The sequence below is a fragment of the Muscardinus avellanarius genome (genome assembly GCF_963383645.1).
Source record: "Muscardinus avellanarius genome assembly, chromosome: 10".
NCBI classification, from domain to species: domain Eukaryota; kingdom Metazoa; phylum Chordata; class Mammalia; order Rodentia; family Gliridae; genus Muscardinus; species Muscardinus avellanarius.
This window is the reverse complement of record NC_137796.1, coordinates 55,168,983-55,182,658: the sequence shown is the minus strand read 5'-3', so window position 1 is coordinate 55,182,658 and position 13,676 is coordinate 55,168,983. Positions and strand designations below refer to the sequence as shown.

Genomic DNA, 13,676 nt, shown 5'->3' with positions numbered 1-13,676 from the left:
ACAGCCCCAGAGCCAGGATACAGCAGAGGTCAGCGCTGGGGTGAGCCGGTCATCCCCTTGGGGACAGGGATCCCATCAGCCCAGCTTTTGAAAGTGCACTTGGGGTGGTAACTGTAACAGAGAGAAAGGGGAAGAGGGACAGGAGGCTGGACTGAGAGGGGAGGGGACAGAGACCCCGCCCAGCCCATGTGACCCTGGGAAGTGCTCCTGCCTGGGAGGAGGCTCAGCTCAGAGACCAGGAGGACAGCAGAGCTGACTGGCCTGAGCTGCCCTGCTTGGGAGCCGTGTGGAGCTGAGCTCTTCCCCACACAGGGACACAGAGCAACAGCAGGGACCATGGAGACCCTCTCGGCCACTCCCCGCAGAGAACACACCCCCTGGCTGGGGCTCCTGCTGACAGGTGAGGATGGGAGGAACACTGGCTGGGGTCTTCTGGGGAGGGAGACCCTCACGGGAGGACACGACCCTCACAGGGCACACAGGGCTTCTGTTTGCAGTCTGTGAGACAGGACACCAGAGAGGGACAGAGAGCAGGACAACAGGAAACTCTCAGTGACCTGGAACTGCTAAAGGGGGTGAAGAAGCTCAGTACTTTTTCTTCCAAGACAATAATTACTGGCCACTGTATTTTGGAAATTTATGATATAAACTCTCAGGGTGACTCTACAAGTTGTCGACAAGAATCCTGAGATAAGAAAGCAGGGAAAGGTGCGGAGTTGGAGGCCCAGGGTCTCTAGCGGAGGTGGTCAGGACACCCTGAGTGTGAGCAGGGACCTGAGGGCAGCGAGGGCTGAGCTGTGAGACCCCTGGGGGAGGGCTCCAAACGCAGGAAAGGACGCGTTCTGGAGTGCTGCAGGGACAGGGGTCATGCCGCTACCCTGACCCTGCAGGGCATGTGCGCACACACACACCTATGGCCCATCTTCCACCTAAGACAGAGGCCTCCATGTTGATGGATCTCTCTCCCCTCCCTCCTAGCCGCACTTTTAACACACACACACACACACACACACACACACACACACACACACACACACACACACCAAGGCTGAGGTATGAAGACACCTGCTCAGGTCTCAATGGCAGTCTCTTTCCTCCCATACTGATGGCTCTCTCCCCTCCCTCCTAGCCTCACTTTTAACCCTCTGGAGCCCGCCCACCACTGCCCAGCTCACTGTTGAACCAGTGCCCTCCGACGCTGTCGAAGGGAAGGATGTTCTTCTCCTGGTCCACAACCTGCCAGGCAGTCTTACAGGGTTTCGCTGGTACAAAGGGGAAAGAACAGACAACAACCAGCTTATTGGAGCATATGTTACAGCCAGCCAAGCCACTACCCCAGGGCCTGCGTACAGCCAACGAGAAATCATATACTCCAACGGATCTTTGCTGTTCCAGAATGTCACCCTGAACGACACAGGATTCTATACTTTTGAAACCCTAAATATGGCTCTTCAGAGCACACAAGCATCTGGAAGGCTCCATGTACACCGTGAGTGATTCTCTGCAGCCTCTGCTTGCTGGGTGTGGGTTAATCCACTTCACACAGGACCCTCAGGCCTGCACTGTGCAGCCTCCCCTCTGCATTCTGTCCCCACGTTGGCTTAGAGCATTCCGTGCAGGACACACAGTGGAGACCAACGTCAATAGATCAGAATCCTTCTGCTCAATCCACCTGCAGTGGGGAGGGCGGTCTGAGGGTAACTCAGCCCAGGGACAGCAGTCTCAGGCCAGCCCCCAGGCCCCTCCCCATGAGCGTGGCCCTGAGAAAGAGCCTGAGGGGCTCCCTGGGCTCCTCACAGTGTCTCAGCCCCAGGAAGGCCCTGCTCCAGACCTCTGTCCCAGGCTGACCCCAGGAGACCCTGGGACTTGTGACAGGGTTGGAATTTGCCTCTGGGTTAGGGCTAATAAGCAGCAATGATTTATGGGGAGTCTGAACAGTGAGGTTCCTGGAACTGGCCACCGGCCATTGCCCAGCCCCAAGGGCCACATCTGGGCAAGGACATCTGGGCTTCTTCCCCTGAGACTCAGCTTGAAGAGCACAGGTGGACATGCACCCCAGGCCATCAGCCCACTGCCCCGAAGGACTTAGGAGACGCCACAGGAAGGTCGGAGTCCCCGAGGGGAGGAAGAGAGGAAAAGACCCTGCTGGCAGCTCCTTGTCACCAGGGATCCAGCCCCGGGAATCCTCTCCTGGAGGCAAAAAGGAGTAGATGCCGTTCATTTGGGCAGCTCCTCCAAGCCGAGGTCAGGTTCTCCTGAGTATTTCAAGGTGACAGCAAACCAGACACCATTTGCCATGCATCCTATTGAAGGGAAACTGAGGCACAGGGATACAGTTGCTAAGTCAGGGTCACACAGACCATGGTGGCAGATCAGAGGCACAAGATGTCTGTCTATAGCCACAGCCCTGTCCTCTCCAGCCTGGAGGTCTAATTAGGGGTCCATTGACCAGAGACCAACTATTGGTTCAGAATTTATTTTTAGCCATCTGCAGCTCTGAGGGAGAGTGGGGTCAAGTGGAGAAATAATTTTTTCTCTGGGAGTAAATCTCCTTCCTCAACAGAATGTCCAGGCCTCCCCCTTGGATGGTCCACACCCTCCCTCTCTGGACTTGAAATCATGTGTTTCCTGGTGTGTTGGGTGCTGACCTCCTGGACTTTGCTCTCTCTCCCCCTAGACCTTGCAGCCAATCCCAGTGATGAGGGAGGGAAGGAAGAATGAATGAATGGAGGAATGAATGAGTGAGTGACCTAGATCCTCCTCAGAGGCTGAAGCCTGCATGTGGAGCCCTGGGAGGTCCTGGCCACCCTGCTTCCTGTGCCTCCTGGAGGCTGGGACCTCGAGCCTCCTTGACCCCCGCCCTCAGGCCACCCAGGAGCTGACACAAGATGCCCCGGGCTGCTGGGTCAGGGCTTCAGGGTTGCTCTGGCTCAGTTTGGAGGTGGCCGTGGGCTCTTGGTGTCACAGGTGTTTGAAGTCACTGTGGCCCGCACTGTCACTGCCGTGGGCGTTCTGACTCTCTCTGCTGCTCCTCTGTCCCTCGACTTCCTCCCCCTCCCCAGGCAGGACTGGCCACGCCCTGCACAGCGAGCTGCGCCCCCACCTTCCCCGCACTAATGGCTGCCTGTCCTCTTCCCGCTGACACCTGGGCCAGGCCGCTCTCCTGGCATAGCAAAGGGCACAGGAATCAGGCAGAGCAGCTGGTGTCCCCTCCATGAAGGGGCCTCCACTGTCTCCCCATCCAGGGTCCTTTCCTTCCCCGACGCCCACCTGAGGGACAGTCCCAGAGACAGAGCTGACGTCCTCCATCTACTCTCTATGCTGATGCTGTGAGGGGGCGGAAGCAGCAGGACAGGGCTGTGGGCCCCAGACCCCGGCTCCTTCCACCCATTCAACCTGTGCCTCTGCCCTGGTCCAGCTTGGAGCTCATGCTCCCCCAGTGGATCCTGCTCACACACCCGGTTCCAGGCCAGGCTGTGGGAGGTCTTGGGTGTAAGCACAAAGAGAGTCCCATCATCAAGCATCTCTAGGACGCCCTGCAAAGCAAAGGCTCAGAGGAAACACCCCTGGCTGAGCAGGGCAGGTCTGTGCAGCAGGAGGGGCTCAGCACCCCTGTCCCAAGGCCAGGCAGGCAGCTGGGCAGGGAGGATCAGCAGAGGTGCCAGGGCCCTGACTTCAGTCCTGGGTCTGTTCACGACCAAACACTGCAGCTGAGCTACACACGGGAGGAAGTCTGTGCTTCTCCCAGACACAGCGCAGGCAGCCATGTTCTCTGGAGCTCAGATCCTCACACACCTGCCTGTGATACACACTCCTGCTTGGTTCCTTAAGAACCCAGGCTGCTGGGAGGTGAGAGGCCAACTCGGCTGAAAGATGCCTTTGCAGGGACAGGGTGCCACACAGGACAATCTTCTCTCTGTTATCTGCACAGGGGAGTTATCCAAACCCTTCATCACAATCAACAGCTCCCACGCCGTGGAAGGGGAGGACTCTGTGTCATTAACGTGTGCACCTGAGACTCAAGACACAGCCTACCTGTGGTGGATAAATGGTCAGCGCATCCTAGACGGTGACAGGCTGCAGCTGTCCCACGGCAATAGGACTCTCACTGTACTCAGTGTCACCAGGAATGACACGGGACCCTATGAGTGTGGAACCCAGAACCCAGTGAGTGCCAGCCGCAGTGACCCAGTCTCCCTGAATGTCTCCTGTGAGTAACTTCTCCATGGCCCGGCTGTCAGCCCACACACACAGGGTCAGCGGCCAGGCCACTCTGTCCCTCTAAGGGACACGTCCAGCCCAGCCTTGAGCTAAGGACAGAGGGAGGGCTGCTCCTGTCTGAGAGACTCAGGGTCTCCACAGGTGATGGAGAAAGAGGGACACCTCGGTCTCAGCCTCAGTGAACACAAGGGTTTGGTGGGGATGTTGCATCACAAGGTCGTGACACATGTCTTAGGGATCCCGTGGCCTTCCCCGCACAGGAGCTTCCCCTTGCCCAGGTGACATCACATGTGGGTCATTCTCTTTGCTCCAGATGGCCCGGATGTCCCCATCATATCCCCCCCAGACTCGCATTTCCGTGCAGGAACAGACCTCAGGCTCTTCTGCCACGCAGCCTCTAACCCGCCCGCACAGTATTCTTGGCTGATCAATGGGAGGCCCCAGCAAGCCGCACAAGAGCTCTTTCTCCCCAACCTCACTGCTAATCACAGCGGATCCTATGCCTGCCGCGTGCATAGCGCTGTCACTGGCCTCAATAGGACCACAGTCAAGAACATTACAGTCTCTGGTAAGTGGGCCCGAGAGCTTGGGTGCTGAGCTCTGGGTGGAGTCCTGTCTGGGAATGGCATGGAAGAGGTCACTCCCCAGCCTGTGTCCACAGACACAAGTGGACCCCGTCCTCCTCTGAGCGTCCTGATTCATCCTGGCCCTACTGATCTAGGATTTCTCAAAGGTGATCTGTTGGTCCAGCCTGGAATGTGTGTGTGTGTGAGGAGGAGGTTCTCCCAGCCCAAGAAAGCCCCAGTAGTGGGAGGGGCTTACCAGAGGACTGGAGCAAGGGTCCTTGAGGTCTTGCTGGCAAGAACTTGTCCCTTTTTGTTACTTTTGCTTTCTTTTACCTCCTCCACATGCTCTAAGAGACCCATAGGAGGAAAGTCCCTTTCGATGGGGGACAAGCAGCTCAGAACTCTGCTCCCAGCTCTCCTGGTAACCAGCTCTGCCCTGCCTCCATCTGGGCTCAGGTGGGGTGGTAGGGAAGGGGCCGGGAGGCCTGTCCTGAATCTGCCTAATTATGTGGCCAGTTGATGTCAGAGCCTCCCGAGTCAGGTGCAGGGAAAAGGGAAGAGACCTGGCTTCGGGCAGAGGTCTCTGAGCTGTGCCTGGCCAGCTGTGAAGGGCTGTGGGCAGAGCATGTGGGACGCACACCTGAAGAGACTGGAGCTTCACCAGGACGCCCTGCGAGGGAGGCCCAATGCACGTGTTTGCAGAGGGGAGGAGAGTGCCAGCCTGTTGCTAACACTGGGGCCATTCATCTCTACAGATTTCTTTTGTTGTGATGTTTAATCCACAGTCCAGGAAATAAAAGTCCTCTTCAACCTGTGAAATTCTTTAAATTGGGATTTCTCCAGATACTAAGGCCATGAAGACTGGCTGCACCATCTTCTTTCCCTGACAAGTTGTTTATTGAAAGGGAAACACCTTCCCTCCAAAAACTACTTTATTACAGAGGGGCCTGAGCTTCTGTGGGCATAGAAAACCCTGGCAAACAGCTGCACAAAGCTCAGCCAATGGGAATAGCATTCCACCTTGAGATGCGAGATGGAGATGGCATGGGCTGAGGGAAGGCTGCTGGCGTGGGTCCTAGAGAGATGTCAGGGGAGCCGAATGCGGTGGCACATGCCTGTTAAACCCCTGCTTGGGAGGTTGAGACAGAACAATTGCAGGTTCAAGGCCAGCCTCAGCAATTTAGCAAGGCCTTGTTTCTAAATTTAAAAAAAAAAATAGTGTTGGGGGTGTACCTCATAGGTAGAATGCCACTGGGTTCAATCCCCAGTACCAAAAAATAAATAAATAATAAAATGTACAGGAAACCAGTCAGGGGCACCCAGATATGATCTGAGGTCAGTAAGGGGGCAGCCCTCTTCATACATATCATACCTGAACAAAGCCCCCCAAGCCCTGCAGCTGGTCAGAGTCATCCTCTGGACCACATTACACAGCTCACCATGGGCCCCTGGAGCCGGCTGAGATCCCTGAGGAAGGACGACTCCCAGTGATGCCCCTCCTATTTGTCCACAGAGCCGGTGACACGTCCCTCCATCTACACCAGCAACAACACGGTCACGGAACACGATTCTGTGGTCCTGACCTGCCTCTCAAATGACACTGAAATCTCCATCGTATGGATCTTCGGGTACCAGAGTCTGCAGCTCATGGACAGGATGAGGCTGTCCCAGGACAACAGCACCCTCACCATAGACCCCGTCAGCAGGGACGATGCCGGGGAGTATCAGTGTGAGGTCTCTAACCCCGTCAGTTCCAGCAGGAGTGACGTCCTCATGCTGGCTGTGATCTGTGAGTGACCCTCAGCCCCTCCTTCATCTTACTGGGGGGATGTCTCTAACAATGGTGCACAAAATGGATGAAAGTCACAGGGAGAATACCAGTTAAGACGCCAACACAGTAAACAGGATTGCAAAGTAGTTAAAAGCTCAGGCTCAGCCAGAGCTTTTACAAGGCGCACACTTGTAATCCCAGTACTTGGGAGGCTGAGACAGGAGGATCTGGGTTCGCAGCCAGCCTCAGCTACTTAGTGAGGCCCTCTGCAACTTAGTGAGACCCTTTTTCAAAATAAAAAATGGATCTAGGGCTGGGGGTGTAGCTCAGAGGCAGAATGCCCCTGAGTTCAATCCTCAGCACCACAAAAAAAAAAAAAAAAGCTCAGACTCATAATCAGTTAAAAAGTCAACGCTCAGTATTTGCGGGGAACTGGTTTCTGGAACCCAGAAGGTTCCAAAATGCGTGGATGCTCTGGTGTCTCATAGGAAATGGAACGGTGTTTGCACATAGCTGTGAACATACTCCCATATACTTTATTTTATTTGTGTGGTACTTGGGATTGAACCCAGGGACATTCTACCTCTGAGCTATATTATGCTTGTGATCCCAGTACTTAGGGGGCTGAGACAGGAGAATAGCAGGTTTGAGAACAGTCTCAGTAAGTAGTAAGACTCTTATCAACCTAGTAAGATCCTGTTTCCAAGTAAAAATAAATAGGGCTGGGGGTATAGTCCAGAGGTAGAATGTCCCTGGGTTCAATACTCAGTGCCACACACACACACAAAGAAATAAACTGTTCAGTAGCATAAAGTATATATTCATATTGTTGTATAACCATCACCACTATCAATTTCCGGAACTTTTTCAACTTACCATACTGAAAAAGTTTTTTTCATGGTGGCACACGCTTGTAATCCCAGAATTTGGGAAGCTGAGACGGGAAGATCGCAGGTTCACGGAAAGCCTCGGCTACTTAGTGAGGCCCTTTGCAATTCAGTGAGACCCAGTCTCAAAATAAAGAATAAAGCCAGGCGCGGTGGCACATGCTTGTAATCCCGGCATTCGGGAGGCTGAGACCAAAGGATCACGGTTCGCGGACAGCCTCAGCTACTTAGTGAGGCCCTTCGCAACTTAGTGAGACCCTGTTTCAAAATAAAGAATAAAAAATAGGGCAGAGGTAGAGTGCCCCTGGGTTCCATCCCCAGACCCGCAATAAATAAATAAATAAATAAATAAATAAATAAATAAATAATAGGGCTGGGTATAGCTCAGAAGTAGAATGCCCCGGGTTTGATCCCCAGTTAAAAAAAATTAATAAATAAAGAGTAATATTTATATGGTATGCATATACCTCATTTTGGTCATTCATTCATTTATGAATAGTCTTTGGGTCTGTTTCCATCTTTTGGCTACTGTGAATAGTGCTGCTATGAATATAGCTATGTAATTATCTGTTCAAATTTCTCTTAGTTCTTTTTGGGTGGTACCCAAATGTAGAATTATTGGACCAAATGCTACATCTTTATTTAATTTTGAGAATCCACTTATAACATGTTTCCCAGTTTACATTCCCACTTAGCAATACACAAGTGTCCTTATATCTCTGCCTCCTCAAACACAGTTATTTTCTGTTTATTTGTTTGTGGTACTGGGGACAGAACCCAGGGGCCTCCTACCTCTGGGCTACATCCCTAGACCTATTTTATTTTTTATTTGAAAACAGGGTCTCACTTAGTTGCGGAGAGCCCACTAAGTAGCTGAGGCCGGTTGCGAACCTGCGATCCTCCTATCTCAGCCTCCCAAGTACTGGGATTACAAGCGTGCGCCACCACGGCCGGCTTTGTTCAGGTGTCTTAAACTCTCTGAGCCTAAGATTACTCAAGTGAAAATTGCAGTAAGAGTACCTGCTTTATGGCTTTGTTTCAAATATTTAATGTGATAACCAAACCCTTCAGCAATATGTCACATGCAGAGGAAATGTTTCATTACTTGCTCTTATCACCACTGTTTTCATTAACATTAATCGGGTAGCCAGATCCCTCTCTTATTAGCCATGTGAATTTTTCCACCACCCTAAGCCTCAGTTTTTTCATCCATAAAATGGAAATAACATCTGATAGGCTATTATATAGAATAAATGAGAAACATACCAAGTGTTTATTTAGCACAGGGCCTGGCACACAGTAGGTACCCTGTAGCAGTAGCCAACATTAGCATTAACCATCAGCTTTGAGTTGACTGGTGAGGGCTCGACCCAAATGACTGCAACAGAAATGAAGAAACAGATAGAGAAGGTATTATGTATGGGGAGGGGGCAAGAGAGGATGTTACACACACACACACACACACACACACACACACACACACACACACCCACTCAGACACCGTTACTCACTAAACATGGGAGTGGGGAAAGGAGTTAAATGCAAACTTTCAAGCGTGGAGCCCAGTGTGGTGGCCACACGCCTGTAATCCCAGCATTCCGGAGGCTGAGACAGGAGGATCACGGTTCGCGGACAGCCTCAGCTATTTAGTGAGGCCCTCTGCAACTCAGTGAGACCCTGTTTCAAAATAAAAATACAAAATAGGGCAGGAGGTGTAGCTTGGAATTCAAATGCCCCTGGGTTCCATCCCCAAACCCACACCCCCCCCAAAAAAAAAAAAACTTTTAAGCATGGTATGCTAGTCTTCATCTCCTGAGATGTAACCAGGATGGATTAGACATGCAAACTAGTAATTGAGAAAAAATGTCTACAAGGAAGGGAGAGTCAGGAGTGGGAGGCCCCGGGAGAGCCTTCAGATGGCACTGCAGATCTGATTCAGTGAAGGAGAATGAGAAGGAGGGATTTTTTGTTTTGTTTTTGTTTGTACCGAGGATTGAACTCAGGGGCATTTTACCTCCAAGCTACCTCAACTAGCCCAATTTTATTTTTTATTTTGAAACACGGTTTCACTAAGTTGCAGAAGGCCTCATGACAGTGCTGAGGCTGGCCACAAAGCTATGATCCTCCTGTCTCAAGTACTTCCCAAGTACTAGGATGGTAAGCATGCGCCTCCACGCCCAGCTGAGATGGATGTTTTAGATAGCAGTGCGGTTCTAAGACAGTTTCTGCATGGCTGGTGGAAAGCTTTCAAGCCAAAGCCATTCACCAGAAGAAAACCATATCTCACACAAGTGAGCTGCTTTCATAACCCTGCTGGGAGCTGTGGGAAACAAAGTCTGTGTACAAAGGAGGTGGTGAATTCAGAGTGCACTGGTCTGGACTTTCTGTTAATTACGTCTTGGCCACAGGAGACCCAAAAGTCATGTATTCATGGCTACCACAACTGGGCTGAGGAGGAAAAGATGCAACCATGCGAAGGTAGGCAGTGACAACATACAAAATAGTGATCTGCCTCTCGCATTCCGTCTTCTTCAAATGACTGCAGAAAGGGCTGGATGGAATTGAGGGAAGGCGGATTGCCCATCCGGAAACAGTGAGTAGGGAAAAAACTGCAAGGAAAAGTAGTGGTGCACACCTGCAATCCCAGCACTTGAGAGGCTGAGACAGGAGGATGGCACGTTTGAAGTCAGCCTCGGCAACTTAGCAAGATTCTATTTGAAAATAAAAAGTAATATGGGGTGGGGACAGAGGGGCGTGGTGACGCACACCTGCAATTTAGTACTGAGAGCCTGAGGCAGGAGGATTGCAGGTTCAAGATCAGCCTCAGCAATTGAGTGAGATCCTGTTTCAAAATGGAAAATAAGCCGGGCGTGGTGGCGCACACTTGTAATCCCCGCGCTTGGGAGGCGGAGACAGGAGGATTGCGCAGGTTCAAAGCCGGCCGTGCTGACGTAAGAGACCCTGTTTCAAAAAATATAAAATAGGTCTGGGAGTGTAGCCCGGAGGTAGAAGGGCTTCCAGGAACCCCAGTGCCACCAAAAAAAATAAAATAAAATAAAATAAAAGTTGGGTGTGGTGGCACACACTTGTAATCCCTGTGCTGGGGAGGCTGAGACAGGAGAATCGCCGTTCTTGGACAGCCTCAGCTACTTAGTGAGCCCCTTTGCAACTCAGTGAGACCTTGTTTCAAAATAAAAAATAGGTCTGGGGGTGTATCTTTTTTATTATTTTATTTTTTAAAATTTTTTATTGGTGTATTATATTCATATATCATATTGGGGTAAAAAATGTGTGTGTACATACATGTACACATCACTGATTTAACCTTTACCCAATTCCCACCCCATTCCCTCCCCGTCCCTCCTTCCCTTGCTTGGCTTGGTGGTTGACTTCGATATGTTTAAGTACATTGTGTGTTTTAGAGATTTTCTTCTTCCCCCCTCCTTTTTCCTCTTTTAGGTTGTCTTGTTTGCTCCTCTATAGGATTTCCTTCTGGGGGTGTATCTTGGAGGTAGAATGCCCCTGGGTTCCATCCCTAGTACAGAAAGAAAGAAAGAAAGAAAGAAAGAAAGAAAGAAAGAAAGAAGGAAGGAAGAGAGAAAGGAAGGAAGGAAGGAAGAACTAGGGCTGGGGGTGTATCTCAGAGGTAGAATGCCCCTGGGTTCCATCCCTAGTACAGAAAGAAAGAAAGAAAGAAAGAAAGAAAGAAAGAAAGAAAGAAAGAAAGAAAGAAAGACGGACTAGGGCTGGGGGTGTATCTCGGAGGTAGAATGCCCCTGGGTTCCATCCCTAGTAGCGCGCACGTGCACACACACACACACACACACACACACACACACACACACACACACAATGAAATAAGGGCTGAAGATGCAACCTTCCCACAGAAAAGATACTCCTTGAGAAGACAAAGAGAGACCACTGGATGCAGAGAGCTATTTCTCGGGCCCTCCGGCTATGAGGAATTTCACTTTTCCTTCTCTTTTCTTTCAGCACAAGGAAGTCCTGGCCTCTCGGCTGGGGCCATTGCCGGCATCGTGGTTGGTGCTGTGGCTGGGGTGGCTCTGATCGCAGCCCTGGCGTATTTCCTGTATTTCAGGAAGACGGGCAGGTATGGTGACCGGTCCTCTTCTTCCATTTTCCCCAAAGCTAAGCGCCTGCCCGGGTGAAGGAAAGGACTTCCTGGTCTCTATCTCTGGGCAGAGATGCCCTTCCCTTTATTAGCTGCCTGCTCCTCCGCGCTGGGCCCAGGGGCTTCCTGCGGGGTCTTCACGCTTCCTGTAGCCTGCTGTCTCCTGCACATGGAATTCTCATCCCCATCTAGTTTCGGGGAACAGATCCAGTTATGTTCCTCTTTCTCCCAGTCAAGAGGCCATAGTCCAAAAAGCAAAAAGGAAAACCAATGAGGACGTGAAAGGAAAAGCCAGAGAAAGCAAATCACCTGCTGTGTGTGGAACAGAGCAGCAGGAGGAGGGAGGGGAGGACGGAGATCACCTGAGGGAAAGCAGAAACGACCAAGTACAGTGAGGAAGAAAGAAAAACGGACTCTACCCATGGAAACCAGGACAGGAGAGTGTTAAGGTAGAAGGAGGCACAGAAACAGCCTATAAAAAAAACAGAGTAAGCCGGGCGTGGGGGCACACGCCTATAACCCTAGTACTTAGGAGGCTGAAACAAGAGGATCGCAGGTTCAAGGCTAGCTAGCCTCAGCAACATAGTGAGTTGCTCGGCAGTTTATCAAGATCCTGTTTTAAAAGAAAAAAATAAAATAAAATGGGACTCAGAGGTGTTTCTCAGAGGTAGAATGCTCCTCTGATAATGGGCTCAATCCCCCATACCTCAAAAAAAAAAAAAAATAGACTTATGGGTCTGGGGATATAGCTCCATGCCTTCTATTTTCTATATAATATTTGTCCTGGCTTCTATCCCCATTACCATAAGGAAAGTTAAAAATAAAAAAGAATTGAGCTAAATGGGATCATGCAGCCACCAGGAAAAGAGTTTTCTAGACAGTCTGTGGCTAGGCTGCAGAGGAAGTCCTACGAGGAAAGGCAGTGCCGACCGGAGTGTGAGTGGACCTCAAGGAGCGCCCAGGCGTTGCCTCTAACAGTGTCCTTCCTAACTCAGGGAGCAGAAGTCCTGTGCTGGGCAATAGCAGTCACAGTGTCTGATATTTATTTAGGGCGAGCCATCAGCACCATCTCACAGAGCACAAATCCACAGCCGCCAACCACAGTAAGTAAAGCCACTCACCACGGGAGACCGGGTACGTTGGGCCATATGCCCCGCCCTGGCAGGGAACCTGGAGTCACCAACCACTCCCTCCGTGGGATGGAGCCCTACTTCCCTGTCCTAAGTTGGCGTGGGTCCTCCCGTTGCTCCTAGCCACAGAAGAATCCCCTGAGACTCAGCCTCGGAGAGAGGCTGGCCCACCTAGGCGAGGCAGGCCTGAGGGATCTGGTTCCAGGAGCCATTTCCCCTCCCCACTCCTTCCCCTCCCGCCTCTGTTATGGACATGGGCATTTTCCCTTGGTGAGACTTGCCTGGTCTTGTGGGCGCTCTGGGTGCTGTGGACCCCATACCCCTCCTTGCCATGGGAGCCTGTTGCTGGGAAATACACCTGGGCAGAAAATCAAGGCCTCGAGAAGTGGAAGAGATGCTCAGGGGTGGACGGAGGCCGCCGCCGCTCTGCCCTTCCCCTCTGGTGCTAGTGGCTGAGTCTGCCCTCAGCCCCCCGAGGGAAGCGAATGCCAAAGGGATCCTGGGCCGCCTCCCTCCGCCCCAGCATCCACCCACCAGAAGGCGCAAGGCCTTAAGTCAGCCCTGCATTTCTGTGCACTGATAACACCCTTTGGTCTCCCCAGGTCAGGCCCCCTCTGACAAGTCTCCCAATCAGGTAAGAGCAGCCATTTTCCCTGGCTTAGGAAATTTCATGGAAATGTCTCTGGAGAGACTGGATTACTCTAGAAAACACAAGTGTGAGATCAGGTTGGGTCTAAGTTCCTCAATGTGACAACAAAGAAGCAGTGGTTGACCACTCCATGAGTCTTCTTCACAGCAAGAACATGTACTTTGGGATTACCCCATCCCGCGTTTAAACCCTGGCTCTGACTCGCAGGAGCTCTGTGGCCCTTGACGAGTCATTTAAACTCCTTGAGCCTCAGTTTTTTCCCTGGTAAGTGGGCATTCTGTCCACATCAAAAAGTGGCTAAAGGCTGGTATTTAGAAGTA

General features: G+C 51.6%; 1 protein-coding gene across 1 annotated transcript; it reads left to right on the top strand.

Moving 5' to 3' along the window:
• Window positions 1-336: 336 nt before the first annotated feature.
• LOC308268484 (cell adhesion molecule CEACAM6-like) lies at window positions 337-11,972 on the top strand (the record flags this gene model as incomplete). Its single annotated transcript, XM_080703608.1, has 7 exons — window positions 337-400; window positions 1,130-1,489; window positions 3,932-4,210; window positions 4,535-4,789; window positions 6,301-6,576; window positions 11,439-11,556; window positions 11,810-11,972. The coding sequence occupies 7 exons, from the start codon at window positions 337-339 to the stop codon at window positions 11,970-11,972; spliced, it is 1,515 nt and encodes a 504-aa protein (XP_080559734.1).
• Between the last annotated feature and the right edge of the window lie 1,704 nt (window positions 11,973-13,676).